At 49.7% G+C, this 17380-nt stretch overlaps 1 protein-coding gene across 4 annotated transcripts in view; it reads left to right on the forward strand.

The window, feature by feature from the left end:
- SFXN5 (sideroflexin 5) overlaps positions 1–17380 on the forward strand; it is a 115244-nt gene that overhangs the window by 71460 nt on the left and 26404 nt on the right. For 2 of the 4 annotated variants that reach the window (XM_059942963.1, XM_059942961.1), the window contains exons 10-11: positions 476–566; positions 16291–16406. In XM_059942963.1, the coding sequence (XP_059798946.1) occupies positions 476–566; positions 16291–16406 (207 nt within the window). Of the gene's footprint in view, positions 1–475; positions 567–10754; positions 11143–16290; positions 16407–17380 lie in introns of those variants that run through there. The other 2 variants (XM_059942962.1, XM_059942964.1) reach the window with 2 other exon arrangements.

A 17380-nucleotide genomic window follows, 5' to 3' on the forward strand; every position in this document is an offset into this window, starting at 1 on the left:
CTCTGGGCGGCTCTGCTTACCTCTCCAGTCACCTGTGAGTCCCCCCGTGCTGAGTCCTGCCTGTCCGGCCAGGCCCATGCCTGGGTCCACAGGGGGGCACCAGGCGTGTGGTACTTAAGACGCTGGGTGGGAGTGAGGGGCATTCTACACGTCACTTATTTGCAGATTATAGATTCTTCTAACAGCAACCTCCCCACCATCCCTTTTCCTCTCCCCAGAGAGGCTGTAGGTGTGCACGTGTGTGCGTATGTGTGTGTGTGTGCGTGTAGCTGATGCTTTTCCTCTCCCTCTTTCTCATGGGCCGGTTAACTGGGACGACGGGGCACTGATGCTTTAAGGAGCCACCCTGGGGCTCGGCAGCATCAGGCCACGCTGAGGATGCAGGGTCTGGAGTGCTGTTCCAGGGCAAGGTGGTGCCCCTTCCTCCCATGGGCCGCTGCAGCACCACACACTCTTTCTGTTTTCTCTTTCTAAGGTGGGCCTTAATGTCCTGGTTCAGAAAGCCAACAAGTTCACCCCGGCCACCCGCCTTCTCGTCCAGAGATTTGTGCCGTTCCCCGCCGTAGGTAAGCCTTGCACAGCGAGGAGCGTCTGTGCGTGTGTGCACAGGCGTGCATGCACCACCTGTGGGCGTGTGAGGCGGCCGGGCTCTGGGGGAGCTGGACGGCCCCTCCACACCTCTCCTGACACTGGGTGGGGGGTGTCTCCTGGCTGGGGCGACTGGAACAAAATGTGTGTAGGTAGAAGAAAGGGTGACTGGGGCCCCACTGACCAACTCTGTGCCTGAGATTCTGCTTTTAGCACAGGGATTCTTAACCGGGGATCCCTAGACCCCCAAGGGGTCAGTAGATAGAATGCAGTAGGTCTCGTGGACTTGGTTGGGGAAAATATTTATACTAACCTCTAACTGAAATTTAACATTTCCTTCCATTATGAATGTAGGCAGCAAATCACAGTAATAAGCAGGACTTGTGTCTGTCACCAGTAGAAATCACAGATATTTTCATGTCACATTACAGTTGTTACGAAGATCTTAAAATATCATTTATGCTCAACACTAATTCAAAATTATATTTAATAGATCCACCAGTAGATCTTGTGTTTTAATTAATTAGTTTAAAATCACATCTATTACTGTATCACAATTGAAAAAATATTTTGATAACTTATTTCAATATAATCCCTTTGTAATCCTACATATTTTGTTTTATGTGCTTAGAGACATTATTTGGAGAGGGGTGCATAGGGCCTCACCAGCCCGTCACAGGGGTTCCTGACACAAAGGAAGGTTTAAGGCTCCCGCTAGTCTGGTGCTCCAAGCCCTTGTGTGGTGGGCCCTTTACGTTTCAGGGGCCTCCAATCATATTCAAGTAACTGTGCGTGCACGTGTGTGTGTGTATGTGTTTGTGTTTGTGTGTGTGTTCGTAGGGGCTTTCGCCTGCTTTCAGCAGAGTCTTTGCTGGTCTTGGAGCCCTGAGCTTACAATAGATGCCCCAGGCCTGGGCCCTGAGATCCCACAAAGCCCAACCTGGCTCTTAAGAAGCCTACACCTTATTTGGAGAAAGGGCACAACAGTGAAAACTTTTTTCAAAACTAAAAAGAAATACACAGCACTGACACTGAAAGAAACACAAGGCTGACCACCATTAGTCATCAAAAGAGAAGGAGAAGCAAGTGCTTGAACCATGACACTGAGTTCCCCATCTCATGCCAGAAGACAAAGCTGGGGCAGGTCCAGGAGGGGCATGAGGTCCCATTACCTCCCTGGTACCAAGGCTCAGCCTGAAGAGCCAGGCATGAGACCCAAGCTCATGGTCCCAACCCTGTTCTTCATCTCCAGGGCTCAGCTTCCCCATCTGTAAAATGGGGGCACCAGTACCTACCTTCCTACAGCCTTGAGCTGAGGATCAAATGAGACCACAGACCAGTTCCATTCATAGGAAAGTGCTTTGAAGCACCTGAAAAGCCCCTGTGAGTAGGTGGGAGATCATTATTGAGCATCCCCACCTCCTTGTGGGCCCAGAGGCTAATGAACTCCCAGGACCAACCACCCGGCTGTTCCTCAGCCGACCCAGATAATTGCTATAGCAACTCCACACTTTTAATGAACTCTCAGCTATTTCTGGTGTGGGCCATTAATGGAATAACTCTTTAGATCTGACTTTGTTAAGGGGCCTAATTGAGTGAACACAGCTGCCGATCTTGCGTTCCTAGCCATCCTGAGCTGGAGGGTCAGATGCAGCCTGAGGAGGGGGCAGCTCTCAGCTGCACTGGACTGGATTTTGGTCTCAGCTGAGATGTAATCTGTCCTTGAACCAAAATCAGATAAGAACTCCACCAGGGTCCCATTCCAGCCTTGCTTGGCCAGCCGTCTGTCTTGCTGTGTGACCTTGAAAGTGGTCTTAACCTCTCTGGGGGCTCTCTCAGGAGGAGGGCCCCTGCTTTCAGGTTTGACCCTTTCTGTCCCCCTACCTGAGACTTTCTGACCTGTCCCTCTTTGGGCTCCAGCCGATTCCTCTCCTATTTTCTTGTCAGGGAGGAGCTGCAGCCCCTCACGCTGGTCCAGCCATTATGGAGGGTCTTGCCATCCTGCATATCCCTAGCCAGTTGCTCAGGGTATACACGGTGTGGTTTGCAGCCCTGATAGTCGTGGCTCGCCAGGATCCTGAGAGCAGCAGGCCCTTTCTGGCTGCTTCCTCAGGCCCACTGCCCAAGTCCTGGCTGTGTGCCTGCCTGCCTTCCACCCACTGCCCCTTTCTCTCCTCCCCCACATGCGGGCTTCCATCTCTCTGGCCCCCAGTGTCCATCCCAGGTCCACCTGCAAATGGGCACTTGCCGACCCTCTGGGTGGACGCTGACACAGTGGTGTACAGGGGGAACAGGCATGCACCTCACCCCCCAGGGGCTTAAAAGCCCCCTGGTCCTCTCAGGCCACTGACTAGTCCCCGCACTTGGCCTCTCTGCACCTTACCCCCCAGGGCCTCCGGCCAGACAGAGCATCTGTCGGCCCAACAGCACACTGGCAGGGCCTACGTCCCTCCAGGTGTCCACCTCTGCTTCCCATGGCAGGCAAGACCAGGCTGCGCCAGGCCACCATCAAGGCCACTGAGAAGCCTGCGCAGGACTTGCCTTACCTTGTAGAGGGTCCTTTGGCCCTCTGGCCCCCTGGCCTGATGGAGAGACGGGACTCACGGAGCCCTGAGTGCACACGGGGAGCAGGTTGATGCAAGTGGAAGTGATCAGATGAAGCCCTGGTAGTTGGGGGTGGGGGCGGGGGGGGGGGGTGGAGCAGAAGGGGGTCTTCAGCTCAGGGGAGAGCAGGTTCTGGAAGGGCCCTGTGCCCTGTGCTCAGCGGCCACACCCCTCCGCCCTCTCCCCTGGGCGGGCTGGCACTCAGGATCTGGGGAACGAGGAGGCTGCTGGGGTCAGCTACTTCTTCCCGCTGCTCTGCCCTCTCCTGCTCCAGCTTGAAGTCCGGGAGGTGCCCCGCTGCTGCCCAAGAGAGAGGCTCGAGACTTCCGGGCACAGGATGCCTGATTCCTGCACCTGACTCGGCCACTCCGACCGCTCTCTGGCCTCAGACCAGACCCTGTTTCAGCCCTTTCCAACGGGGGCCTCCGTGACAGTCGCTGCGGGCCTCCCGCGGGTTTGCAGAGCCCGGTGCGTCAGCGGCCCACGGCTCTCCACATCTCCCCCGGCAGGCCTCTCTTCCCCCTCAGTTCTCCTCATTCTCTCTCTGGGAGGACCCTCTGGCAGAGTGAGCCATCCCCGTTTTACAGAAGAATAGACAAATTCAGGCTTGCTGAAAGTTATCCTTAGCTGGCCAAAGCCCAGGCCTCCCAGGCTCCGGCCAGGGCTACTTCAAGTTCACCTGGATACCTCCTTCACCCCTGCAGGGAGAAACTAACTGAGGGATGTGGTCCAGGGGCAGCTGGGGCTCCTCTGCGTCCCACCAGGAGCACTCCACCAGTCGGCCCCTGGCTTTTCAGCTGGGGTTGTGTGCACGTGTGTGCAACTGATGTGTGTGCATGCGTGTGTGCTGAGTACCTGGGAAGCCCCGAGGATGCTCACTGCAGCCAATTCTCTCCCTCAAGGTGGTTTCAGAGCCTTGCTGTGCCCTGGTCTAGGACAGCAATCATGTGGGAAATCTCAGTTTCTATTTATACACGGAGATGTTAGGAAAGACGGTGAGCCCAGGAGCATGTGTGCTGGCATTGGAATTGATTGGGGACTGGTAATTAATTTGTTTAGACCTTAATTAATTCTTCAGTTCTTTCTTATTTGTGGACTGTCACGCTTAATTGTGTTCAGGAGTTCAAGCTCGGAGCAGGCCCTCCATTAATTGATGTGTGGTTGCTGTGAGGTGGAAGTTAATGGTTTGGGGAGCTGGGCAAACAGTGTAATTAAAGGTCAATCGAGGAGGCATCGGAAAAATACCCCCGCCCCCAGGTCCAGTCACCAGTCTCCATGAGCGGAGCCCATTCCAGGGGAGGCAAGCTCCACAGACAGGTTTCCTGTGAGGCCCTGGGGTGGGAGCTGGAGGAGTGGCAGGCAGGATGGAGTGGCAGGTCCCAGGTGCCATGATGCGGCACCAGGGAGAGGCACAGACTTATCTTGTGAGGCATGGGCAGGGCGGAGACTATGAGCTGGAGCTGAGGGCACGGCTGGGTACCCAGGCTCTGTGTCTGTGTATGTGGCGGTGAGGGCCGGACAGGAAGCTCTGAAGGTTGCCCCCAGGCTGCCTGGCTGGATCCACGTGGACCAGGGGACAAGCCGCGGGTGTGCTAATAAAGAGCCCCATCTGGGCCTGCGCTTCAGCACCGCTGGCCAGCTCCTTGCACAGGGAATAAGCTTCCTGCATGGACCGGAAATGGCAGCCTCATCAGCCCTTTGTGGGAAGTGACTTCCTCCTGCGCGGTTGGCAGCAGTCCTTTACATCAAATGTCACAGCTCACTTCATCGCTATGAAGAAGTCTCTGTGTCCAGAAGTGAGTCTGCTCCTCGGGGTGTCTGGGCAGTCTTTGGGAGAGGTCTTCTGCTCGTTCACACCAGTGTGCCCCACCTCTGCCCCCGTCTCCACGCTTCCCTTCACGCCCAGACCATGGGTCTTCCTGGCATTGATTCCCCCTTCACTTTACCACTCTTCCCCTGGTGCTCAATCCACCCTGCTTTCTTCACCTGGGAGGTGGCCCCGGCAGTGTGCCTGAGCCTCAGGGGTCAGTCCCCAGGCCTCACCTCCTCCACCCTTCATCCCTGTGGTTGGAAGACAGCAGAGTGCACCTGTGTCTGCTGTGTCCTGGGCCTCGTGATTTATGCTCCTTCTGTCCAGGTCAGTGAAACTTAATGTGGTGTCCACAGAGCTTAGGCTATCCTGGAGGCCCTCAAGCCGCTTCCTGGACCTGGCCCTGCTCTTGCTCATACCCCATCACACTATGGTCAGTGTTGTGACCTCCCTTCTGCCCTCTCGCTGGGTCCCAGGCCTTTGCACGAGGCCCTGCTTGACTGGAGTGCCCCGCTCTTCCCCACTACCTCAATTCCACACTCTGCCTTCTCTTGGCTGCCAGGCCTTCGTTTCTCACTTCAGACATCACCTCCTCCAGGAAGCCCTCCCTGATAGCACCAGCCAGTTAGACCACAGCACCCTGTGTGCCTATGTCTATCCTGGAACTACCCATTTTGTTTCCAAGTCTCCCTCCCTCATCAGATTCTGAACTCCCCAAGACAGGGACTAGACCTCATTCATCACCAACCCCCAACCCCCCCTCTGTGCTTGCCACCCAATGTTCAGTGTGGGTTTGTTCAGTGAACAAATGAATGCTTTAGTAGAAATGGTTTGAAATTGGGCGCCCAATAGTAAAACCCTACCCTGATGACATTGGTGACCACATTCTGTGGCTGCTTGGACATTTATCCTGGTATTTTTAAAAAAAATTGTTCTTTGAATGTTCTGTTTTCTTATACAAGTTTTCCCTATCACTGTCATTCACTCAGTCAGCAGGCCTAGGGTGGATGACCAGGTCATCCTGGGCACATTCTTCAGCCTTTCTGGGTTGGATCTGGAAGGGTAGGCTGGACTGGGTGCCGGAATCAGGGGCAGCCCGAGAACTGGCCTGGGGCCCCAGTGTGTGTCAGGCTCCAAGTGGACGGGGCCAGTGGGACCAAGTCAACCAGAGGGAAGTCTCCAGGGGTGTGTCCTAGGGCTCTGCCTTCAGTCTCGTCCCCTTCAGTTATTTTATAACTGCTTTGGTCAGAGGAGGCCTACGGGTCAGACTCAAGGAACAGGGGTAGCAACTTGGCAGTGATTATGAATTCACAGGCAAGAGTACCAGGATCCAAAAAGATCTCACAAGGTTTGATGTAAGGCTTGCTGTTCAAAAAATGCGGCTGCAGAAGTGTAGAGGTGCTGAGACCTGATTTGACCAGAGTACTTAGGATAACGATCCGGAGATTGTGTGGGCTGTATGATCGGAATAGGTCTGCCGCATGGTGTGTGGCTCTGAGACTCCTTCTGGCCTCAGCTGCATTATTAGAGATCGAGTGGCCAGAACCAAGGAGTCTGTTTAGTTCTGGATCCCACACATCCAGACTAGCACTGATAAGTGGAGCCAAACAAGAGTAGCAGGATCTTCTGAAAAACTGACCATCTGTTAATGGAATGAGCTGCCTGACCCCTGGGTTAGGGAAGTGTCTGAGTAGTAGCCTGGTCCAAAAATCTGAGAGGGGCACTTATGTGTGAGCAAGCAACTCACCTGTTCTGGGCAGCTTGCCCAGGACCTGGCATATACATAGTAGGTGCTCAGAGAATGCTTACTGAATGAATGGCCTTCCAATTCAGATATCCTATAATTCCTGAAATACAGAAGGCAGAGAAGTCCAGAGTCAGAGGAGGTGGAGAAGCACGAGGCAGGGGAGGAGGGGTTATGAATGTGGAAGGAGCAGGCCTGGTTGGGGTGGGCCAGGCCTGCTGAGGAAGGGGGAGGGGAAAGGGCATGTTGGGACCTTGAATACTAGCTGAGAGTTCGAGCTTTAGCTTGTGATTAATGGGGGACCATTGAAGAATCTCCAGCTAGGGAGTAGCTGTGATAAAAGGGTGCTTTTCAGAAGATGAATGTGTTAGCGGGAATCTTTTATTCAGAGATCCCTAACTTCAGAGTCAGCCTATACCTAAATCTACAGGCTGATTTTCCAATCCAGAAATTCCCAGTCCTGAGTTTGTGACGCTTCAGTATAGGTTGTGAAACTCCCCCCAAATTCTCAAGCTATTTAAAAGAAAATCTGTGCCATATAGCACTGCCTCTCGGGCAGAACGGTGGGGAATATCATGAAATCAAGGAAATATTAAGGTGTACATCCCCATCTGATAACCATCACTCCTCTAAAGACAGAGGGGCTATATAGTCTGGTGTGATTCGAGTGTGTGTGTGTGTGTGTGTGTGTGTAAGGTGATGATGTACATAAATGTCTGCTTGTAAATGCATAGACCGTGTCTGGCAGGGACGTGAGAATCTGGCTACAGGGGTTGCCTTAGGGGAGGGGAGTGAAACTAAATGGGAAGGAGACTTTTTTTTTTTAATAAATTTATTTATTTTATTTAATTATTTTTGGCTGCATTGGGTCTTCGTTGCTGCGCGCAGGCTTTCTCTAATTGCAGTGAGCGGGGCTACTCTTTGTTGCGGTGCGTGGACTTCTCATTGTGGTGGCTTCTCTTGTTGCAAAGCACGGGCTCTAGGCGCGCGGGCTTCAGTGGTTGTGGCTCGCGGGCGCTAGAGCGCAGGCTCAGTAGTTGTGGTGCATGGGCTTAGTTGCTCCGTGGCATGTGGGATCTTCCCGGACCAGGGCTCAAACCCATGTCCCCTGCATTGGCAGGCGGATTCTTAACCCCTGCGCCACCAGGGAAGCCCAATCCTAACCTTACTTTGTATTATTTACCCTTTTATGTGATTTGGATTGTTTACCGATGTACTTGTTACCTACAAAATAAAAGAGAGGGAGGAAGTGGAGTCTGGAGAACTTTGTTCAATGTCAACCAGGAGGCAAGGTGGGAGCTCAAGTCTCCTGGGGTCCACTAGAGTGTTTTTGTTTTTGTTTTAATAAAAAATCATTCTATTTTTTTTTCTGATAATACACGATTGTGATATAAGTTAAACAATCGCCCTCCTCTCCCCAGAGATTAGTTTGGTATATATCCCTCCAAATTCAAATAAACATCTAAAAGTGTAGAAATCTCTGCCTATTTATTGTATCTATCTATAATATAAATATGCCTATATAAATATATATCTAATACAAATGAGATCATACTGTGTATACTGTTCGTAAATCACTTTTTAACCTCACAGTAAATTTTGGATGTCTTTCCATGACAGTCATAAAATCCCAACTTATCCTTTTAACAGCCACAATAACTCATTCTGTGGCTGTTTTTTAAAGATTATGAAATATTATTTCAAACACATGGAATATTATAGAAAATAGAGAATAAACTATTAGATGTACCCAAAGCCTTCTGTGCCCTCTGCCTTTTTGATTCTGGTTTCCTCCTTCTCTCTGGAGGAAGGCTGTTGACTTGCATCCTCCCCATTTGTGTTTTTATATTGTATATTATGTGTATATACCATAAACCAGAAATTGTATTGTTTGTGTGTTAAGTTTACATTAACTGTGTTGTGTTGTACATAGCCTTTTAAAACTTGCTCTTTGGGGCTTCCCTGGTGGCGCAGTGGTTGAGAATCTGCCTGCCAATGCAGGGGACACGGGTTCGAGCCCTGGTCTGGGAAGATCCCACAAGCCGCGGAGCGACTAGGCCCGTGAGCCACAACTACTGAGCCTGCGCGTCTGGAGCCTGTGCTCCGCAACAAGAGAGGCCGCGATAGAGGCCCGCGCACCACGATGAAGAGTGGCCCCCACTTGCCGCAACTAGAGAAAGCCCTCGCACAGAAACGAAGACCCAACACAGCCAAAAATAAATAAATAAATTAATTAATTAATTAATTAAAAACTTGCTCTTCACTGTAGTTTTGAGATTTATCTGTGTTAATACATATGCATTCATCTCAGCTGCTGTAGGCTGCGTGAGTCTTCCACAGACTAACTGGGGACATCTAGGTTGTTTCCAGTTTCTCACTATTATACGTAGTACTGCACCAGACAGCCTTATACACATGTCCATGTGCACATGAGTAGGAGCTTCTCCAGGCCATAGCTTTTCAAACAACCACCTGGGGAGCTTTAAAAAGAAATGCAGACATCTGGGTCCTACCTCAGATTTGCTTCCAGTTGTGTAGCCAGTGTTGAGAATCAACAGTCTAGGGTCTGTACCTAGAAGTGGAATGACCATGTCAGAGGGGATGCCCATCTCTACCTTTACCAAATGAGCATACTGGCTTTTACTCTGCCTGCAAGGTTTGGATTTTTGTTTCCCTACATCCTCTTCAACATTTGGTATTATCAATCTTTAAAAAATTTTTGTCCATCTGAAATGGTTCTTTTCTCATTTTAATTGGCATTTTCCAGTTCCCAGTATGGTTGAGAATCTTTTCTTAACTTTATTGGGCATTTGGGTTTCCAAATAGAAGAGAGAGAGAGAGAGTAGATTCCTTTTCATACCGTCCACAAAAACAAATTCCAGATAGATTGAAGACCTAAATGTGTAAAGTAAAATGTTAAAGCTTCTAGAAGGAAATATAGATGAACATTGGAGTAGAAACATAGAGTTTCCTTTTTTTAAAAAAAATTATTTATTTATTTATTTTGGCTGCGCCGGGTCTTAGCTGTGGCATGCGGAATCTTCACTGCGGCAGGCAGGATCTTTAGTTGCGGCATGTGGACTTCTTAGTGTGGCATGTGGACTCTTACTTGTGGCATGCATTCGGGATCTAGTTCCCCAACCAGGGATCGAATCCGGGCCTCCTGCATTGAGAGCACAGAGTCTTACCTACTGGACCAAGTCCCAGGATAGATGACAAAAAAAGTATATAACAGAGAGAAAAGGATTGCTTATTTGATAATATATGTATATTAAACTGTATGACAGCAGACACCACCAACAGTGAGACAACAAGCCACATGCTATTTGTAAACCATTAAACCAATGAGGATTAGTCTCCAAAACATATAAAGAACTCCTGCAGATTGATATTTTTTCTTAGATTCAAATATCAGTCTTTGACTATTAATAAGTTCATGTTCATTGATTTTTAAAATATTTTAAAATATTTCTTTTATGAATTTTTACTTGAATATTTTTTGGTGATTTTGATCACTGTATCTTTTTCTTTAATTTTTGTTTTATATTGGAGTATAGTTGATTGGCAATGTTGTGTTAGTTTCAGGTGTACAGCATAGTGATTCAGTTATACATATACATGTATCTATTCTTTTTCAAGTTCTTTTCCCATTTAGGTTATTACAGAATATTGAACAGAGTTCCCTGTGTTATGCAGTAGGTCCTTGTTGGTTATCTATTTTATTTTTTTTTAACATCTTTATTGGAGTATAATTGCTTTACAATGGTGTTGGTTATCTATTTTAAATATAGCAGTGTATACATGTCAACTCCAAACTCCCAATCTATCCCTTCCCCCATCCTTCCCCCCGGTAACCATAAGTTCGTTCTCTAAGTCTGTTGATCACTATATCTTTTTCTTAATAATTGTTAAAACTCTTTATGCATTTTATGATTGTTTTTGGCTGAAAGTAACAGAAACCCTCAACTCAAACTGGCTTAAATAATAAAGCCTCTCATTACTTTACAGAGGTCAAGTCTCCGGTGAGGCATCCAGGGCCATTCCTTCCATCTCTATGCTCTGCCAGGGGCTTCATCTTCAGGCTTGCTCCCTTCATGGTTGTAAGACGGCAGCCTCAATTCCAAACATCAGATCAAAACCCACCACTGCCCAGAGGAGAGGAGGCTCTGCCCGCCACCTCTGCTTAAGTGGGAGGAGACTTTTCCCAAAGTCCTGCAGACATCCCTCACTGGCTAGGCTCAGTCACATGTCCCTTCCTAAATCAATCACTGGCAAGGGAGGGGTTATTATAATTAGTTTAGACTGATCTTTTGGGGGTAGAATAGCTATTGGGAGTCAGTCACCATGACCCTCCATAGATTAATATTGGTAGCCCTTTGTCATATATAATAAATATATTTTTAAAGCTTCCCATTTCTTATAATATTGTTCATAAATAGGTATCAAATGCCATGTTTCTCAATTCTAAGATGCCTCAGTTATGAGGCATTAATCTAATAACCTTTCAGAAGAGGAGAGGACTATATTTCATATTCATTTGAAGGAGTAAACAAGTGTTCACTACACATTCACTCCAAGTCACTTTTTTCAATACCACAGATTCTGAATCTCAGCCTTTTCCACATTTTACAATTCTCTTTCGGGCATTGATTGTTAAACACAGCATCATGGCCATCACTGCTTTTCGTAATCTCTGCCTGTAATCTTGACCCTTTTAGCCCCTTTTAAATTGACAGTATAATTTTAAAATATATGAAAGATTATTGGGATTATTTTCATTTACTACTTTGTTATACTTGTGGTTTCATTTTATTCTTTACTTGAAGGAAAAAAATATTCTTGAAGTTAATCAGCTTCTTCAGGAAGTTTCTGAAACAGATGCCTAAGTGTAGGACCCATGAATAGGTCACACCAACCCCTCCTGGCTTTAAAATTTTTATGATCTACTTCAAGAAGATTGGCATTTTCTTTTCAACTTTTAGACAAGTAAAGCATGGTTACATTCTCATTGTAAAAATGCAAACAGTATAGAAAAATTTAGGGTAAAAAAGTGGAAGTTCTTCAATAACCCCTAATTCCCAAATTTGGTTCTCTTCCCCAAGAGGATTACTCGGTGAGGTGTGACCCTTCTAGAACATTACCCAAGGATTTATGCACACACGTGCGTGTACCGGTTGTGGGGTTTTACGTTCAGTAAATCATCCTGTACATACTCAATAACTTTGTTCACATAAGTTTGTTTTGGCGATCTTCCCACGTGAGTTCCCTAATGGTGGACATTTAGGTTGTTTCTAATTATTTGCTGTTACAAACAGTGCTATAATTAACATCCTTGTAAATGTCTCTTTGTGCATATGGGCAAGCATTTCTTTAGGGTAGCTATCTATGGTTTGGCAATTTCTGCTGCCTTTAATTGCATTGCCTGGTATCTGGCAGACGATCTTCTGCATGTACAATAACTTTTCGTGTCCATGCTCCATTATAGTGTAAGTTTTAAAAAGATGTTTTAGGCAACAATTAGGAATCTAAGTTTAAGTTCAAATTCTGTGTGGATCGCTGTGGGCAGCTGAGGTGACAGTTGCATGAACAGATACCTCTACACGTGGCTAAGTTCACCCGTGCACAGACAGCTGTGATGAAGAGCAGGTAAGGTTCCCCCTGCAACATGCACTGTAAAGCACATGGTGATTTTTATAATGTTAAAATATGCATAAATGCCTCTTAGAGCAGATGAGTTATGGTATTTGGTTTTCCCAGATGAATAGCCCATTGCTCCACCCCATATTTAAATGGCCCTTTCCCTGCAAGTCGATACAACTGCATTAACACAAATTCATTTCCCCTACAGCTGGGGGTGTTTCTGGACTATTAACTCCATTGATCTATGCCTCTGTTCCGGTGCTAGTTCAAGGGGTAAGCTCCCCTGTAGTCATATTTTTGAGAACTTACTTGCACACTTGTCTTTCTATCTACTGCTCTTTCTTCCCCCCCACACTGTGCTTTTCACACAGGCGCTTCATTAGCTTTTCACAATCTGCATGATTTTGCATCATGATGTGTCTGATGTGAGAACATCTGCAGCAGGCAAGAGCATATTTTCCTCAGGCCTTGACACTGAGCTTGCCATCAGCATGAAGCAATCTCTGTCTCTCTCTTTCTCTCCCTCTCTCTCTCTCTCTCTCTCTCTCTCTCTCATCCACTGACATCTCCTAGCATCACTGCTCCAACATCAGTTATGCTTGAGTCTTGAATGGTGTCAATCTGAGTTGAAAGTGTGCCAGCTTTCTTAACATTATCACTAACAGACTGCTTAATTAACCTGCTGATACTGTCAATAATGGATCTTGCTGGTGTGCTAGAAAGGAGACCCATAGCCCATGTTTGGTCTCTCTCTCTCTCTTTTCATTTACTTAGTCTCTCAGTGTCTATGTCTCTGGAGTTGGACTTTCCAGGAGTGGGATGAGAAGGACCTGGGAGGGTTTGAAAGGATTACAGTGGAACTGAAAGTTCTGGAAGAGATCATGGAAATGAAATCACTAAAACAGGCTGGCATTCTCATTGCTCAATGGCAGGAATAGCTAGTAACCGGTGCATACAGCAAGTGCTTAATAAATGGATAACCACTGTACACAGTCAACAGAAGAGATTACAGGGCATGTGCTGTCTGTGTAAGCAGTAAGAACTGTGGGTGTTCCAAGGGAGGAGCCTGGGGTTGCCATCTTCTGAGGTGGCTTTCAGCGTTTTCTCTTTCTTTCCAGCCAGGTAGCTCAGATGAGAGGGGGACATTGTCATCCCCAAAAGCGTCCAGGAGGGGAGGGAGGCTGGGTTTTCACTTCCTTTAATGCTTTGTCTTTCATCTCAGGTGGTTTTGTGTTTGAACCAAAGGCCTGCTCTGTCCTTCTGAGGCCACATCACACATTCGGAAATTTCAGAGAGCAGGCGAGATGCCACCATGAGCCTGGGGCAGCTCCATCACCTTGAAAACCATGCTGTCTCTTGTCTTTGTCTCCATCACATGCACACACACACAATCAGGCTAGATATGTCTCAGCCGCCCCTGGCTTCCCTCTACCTGGAGATCCTGTAAGCTCAGACAGCACCCAGCGATCCCGTGGAGACACTAAATGCAGCCCCTCCTTTTACACTTGGGAAGCTGGGCAGGGGGTGGGGTTTGCAGAGTCAGCTGTTGGCTCCTGGCTTTAAGCAGTTGCTCCTCCCCTGGACCACATTCCTGTGGCCTTGCCTTTCCTGGAATGGTGGTGGTGGTGGTGGAAAGGATTCTCAGAGGGCAGGGATTGATGCCTTTCAGGGCAGAAAACCCCAATATTCTCTCCAAAGAGAGACTATTATTGGGTCTCCTGGGTACTGAAGGCCTGGCCGTCCCAGGGGTGCGATGGGTGTAGTACATGCCTGCCACCACTAGAGGGCGAGTCACTAACACACAGGCCAGGTGCCCCTTCCCAAGGCCACTCTGGGGGCCCTGGGGCTGTCAGGAGCTCACCTCTGAGGGCGGGGAGGGGGAGATGCAGAGTCAGGATTGGAACCCAAGCCCAGCTGGCCTGAAACCCAGGCTCCCATTCTCTCTTCCTTTACCTCAGATTCACCTTCCTAACTCTGTCAGTCTGGATGTGTGTGTAAGACAAGGGTTGGTCAACGTCAGCTCTACTGACACGTTGGGCTGGAAAATTCTTTGTTCTGAGGGCTGTCCTGTGCCTTGTAGGATGTTTAGTCGTCTTTGGTCTCTAGAGATCACACTAGATGCCAGTAGCAGCCCCCCATCCCCCAGGTTGTGATCATCAAAAATGTCTCCAAATATTGCCAAATGTCTCATAAAGATGGCCCCGGTTGAGAGCCCCTGTGTAAGACAGGAGAGCATGCCTGCTGTGGAGACAGGAGGAACTGATGCCGAAAAGGTCTGCGCATGGTTCCCACTGCTCCTGTGTGTCGTGTGGAAACACGAGAGCTACTCAGAGATGGCATATGTGCTGTAAATACATTTCGAAACTGTATTTGGTCTCCTGCTTTTCTTCTCCGAAGACTGCAGAGTATCTCAGTCTTCCTCTCTGTTTATTCCACCTCCCCACTTTACTGAAACAGGAGATTGAGGCTCAGAGACCCCCAGGGCCTCAAGCCACCCCTCACCTGCAGAATCCTGTCCCCCAGCTGCAAGCGCCCTGGACCGCTCTGCTCCCCGGTGTTGGCTTGCGTACCAGGAGCATCTGTGGTCCTCCTCCCACTCCACCTGCCCACTAGGCCCTGCCGCCCTCCAGCTCCCCAAACCCTGGTGTCCCCCCCCCCACTGGAGGGAGTGGGGAAGCAGCAGGTGTTGATGCTAATCAGCGTTCACAGCCCAGAACTGCAGTCGCTCCCAGGCTCACACACTCCCCAAAATTAAACACTCATTATACAAAATTAATTGACATTAATTAGCAAAAATTAAAACTTTAAACACAGCAAGGCGCTTTTGGGGGAGGAGTGGAGCAGGCGGGCTCCAAATTTGTCACCCCCCCGACTCCCCACCCTCCCACCACCCCCAAGTCCCCCCACTTCCATCCTGGAACAGGGCTGGAGGAGTTCAGGCGAGGTCAGCACCCACACCCGGCCCTGAGCCCAGGGCCAGCCACGTGGATCCCAGGGGGGAGGAACCGAAGGAGGCTCCCTGTGCCAGTCACCAGCTGATGGGTGGCCGCCCAAACTCTGACACACAGTGCTGAACTAAGGAGCCAGGAACCCTCCCCTCAGCCCAGGTCCCCATGATCTCAGCTGAGATGGGGAGGCATGGCCAAAGGAGGAAACCCAACCACGTGAAGCAAGAACGTAGAAGGTATGCCTTTAGCCATGCCTGACCCTCACCCCACCCCGCCCCAAACTCTTCCGTCTCTTGGGTATCCGAAGGATGAGGCACTGTAGCCTTTCAGCTCTGTCCCGCTTTGTTGTGTGACCTCAGAGAAGTCACTCCCCATCTCTGAGCCTCAATTTTCCATCCATATGATGAGGGGGTGGTGCCGGGTTAGCACTGAGGTTCCTGCCTGCTCTGGCACCTGTTGTCAGGGAAGCAAATCTCTGGGAACTTGATTCACTCTGAGGAGCGAGGGGCTGGCATTCAAGAGGATGCCCGGAAAGGCAGCCCAAGGGACTGAGGTGCTGATGGTGGAGCATCAGGCACCAGTGTGGGCGATGCGTCTTCAAGCCCCAGAGCCCTCCCAGATGGGCATCCGCTTCGCCTGCCCGTGGGGCCTGCGCCTGAGGAGAGGAAAGCAGCGTCCTTGATAACTGGCCGCTCTCTAAGCCCTGAATAGTTTCCCTTTCCTTCCTAACAAACACTGGTTATTTTCCACCTTTGCTCTCCAGGTTCCCAAGGGCCCCCAAATCCTTCACCAGGCTGATAGGCAGCAGAACCACACCTTCGCCCACTGTTTGAACAGACGTGGCATTTATTCAGAACCTTTGTTGCTTGGTGCGGGTGGAGCCCAGTGATCTCCTCCGCAGGGTAGAATGCCATCCTCCCCCCTCACTCCTGCTCCCTGCTCCCCTCTCTCTCCAGCCAGCGCCAATATCTGCAACGTGGTCCTGATGCGGTACGGGGAGCTGGAGGAGGGGATTGACGTCCTGGACAGCGATGGCAACCTCGTGGGTTCCTCCAAGATCGCAGCCAGACATGTGGGTCGTCTGGGGGCTCGAGGGCTGGTAGGGAGGCTGTGGTCGGTTTTCCCTAGACATTTTCATTCCCCAGGGGCTTGTGTCCTCAGCACCCTTGCCTTGCCCTCTTGAGCTCTCCTCCTCACCCCACCCCCATCCCCACCCCCCATCGGTTTGAGCCCCGGGCCTCAGGTCTGGCCCCGGCCACACCTGCCCACCAGACACCCTTGCTTCTCTCCAGCCGCCTCATCACTACTGGGAAACATCCCCATCTCTTGTCCCAGCCCCTCGGGACGTGCTTTCTCTGACCTCTTACTTGGTAAGGGCAGAGGAGACCCCCCCAGAGATTTCTTTCCCTTCCCCAGGACCTAGGGCCTGGGGCCTTCATATCCTCCTGGGTGAGAAGAGGACGCCTAGAAGCTGATGGTTTGTGGTTGTGTGCTCACAGGCACTTCTGCAGGTGATACGTCACCAGGGAGTGAGCTTGGTCGAGGCGGAGGGATTTCGGGCTTGCAGGAAGCCACGGGCGTGGTTTGGGGAAGAATGTTTTGTTACGAGAAGGCCCTCTTTCACTTCTGGTTTCACCAGACTCACCCATCTAGCAATTGTAATTAAAAAAAAAAAAAAAAAAAAAATTCCAGTCTGCTTGTATATCTCCCTGTGCTTTCCAGCCTTCATCCTAATGGCAATTAGTGGCTTGTCCTGCTCTGGCCTCCAAGTGCTGGGTCCCCTCTGCTCCAGCCCTGTCCCTCATCAGCTCCCACGTGGGCCCCCACCGCACCCTGTCACTGAGGCCTTCTCCATAAGCCTCTGATGTAGGAAGACCCTTCTCTTGTCCTGGTCCTTCCCCCCACCACTGACTGATCTCAGGGAAAGTAAGTGTCTGTCCAAGGCTTGTGAGGGGCAAGGGGCTCGGGGGTGCCAGTGCCAACGCCGCATCCTCTGCTTTCTGCACAGGCTCTGGGCCCCCTGTCATCCCCACACCTGTTCAGGAG

Source organism: Balaenoptera ricei, chromosome 13 (genome assembly GCF_028023285.1).
Source record: "Balaenoptera ricei isolate mBalRic1 chromosome 13, mBalRic1.hap2, whole genome shotgun sequence".
Taxonomy (NCBI): Eukaryota; Metazoa; Chordata; class Mammalia; order Artiodactyla; family Balaenopteridae; genus Balaenoptera; species Balaenoptera ricei.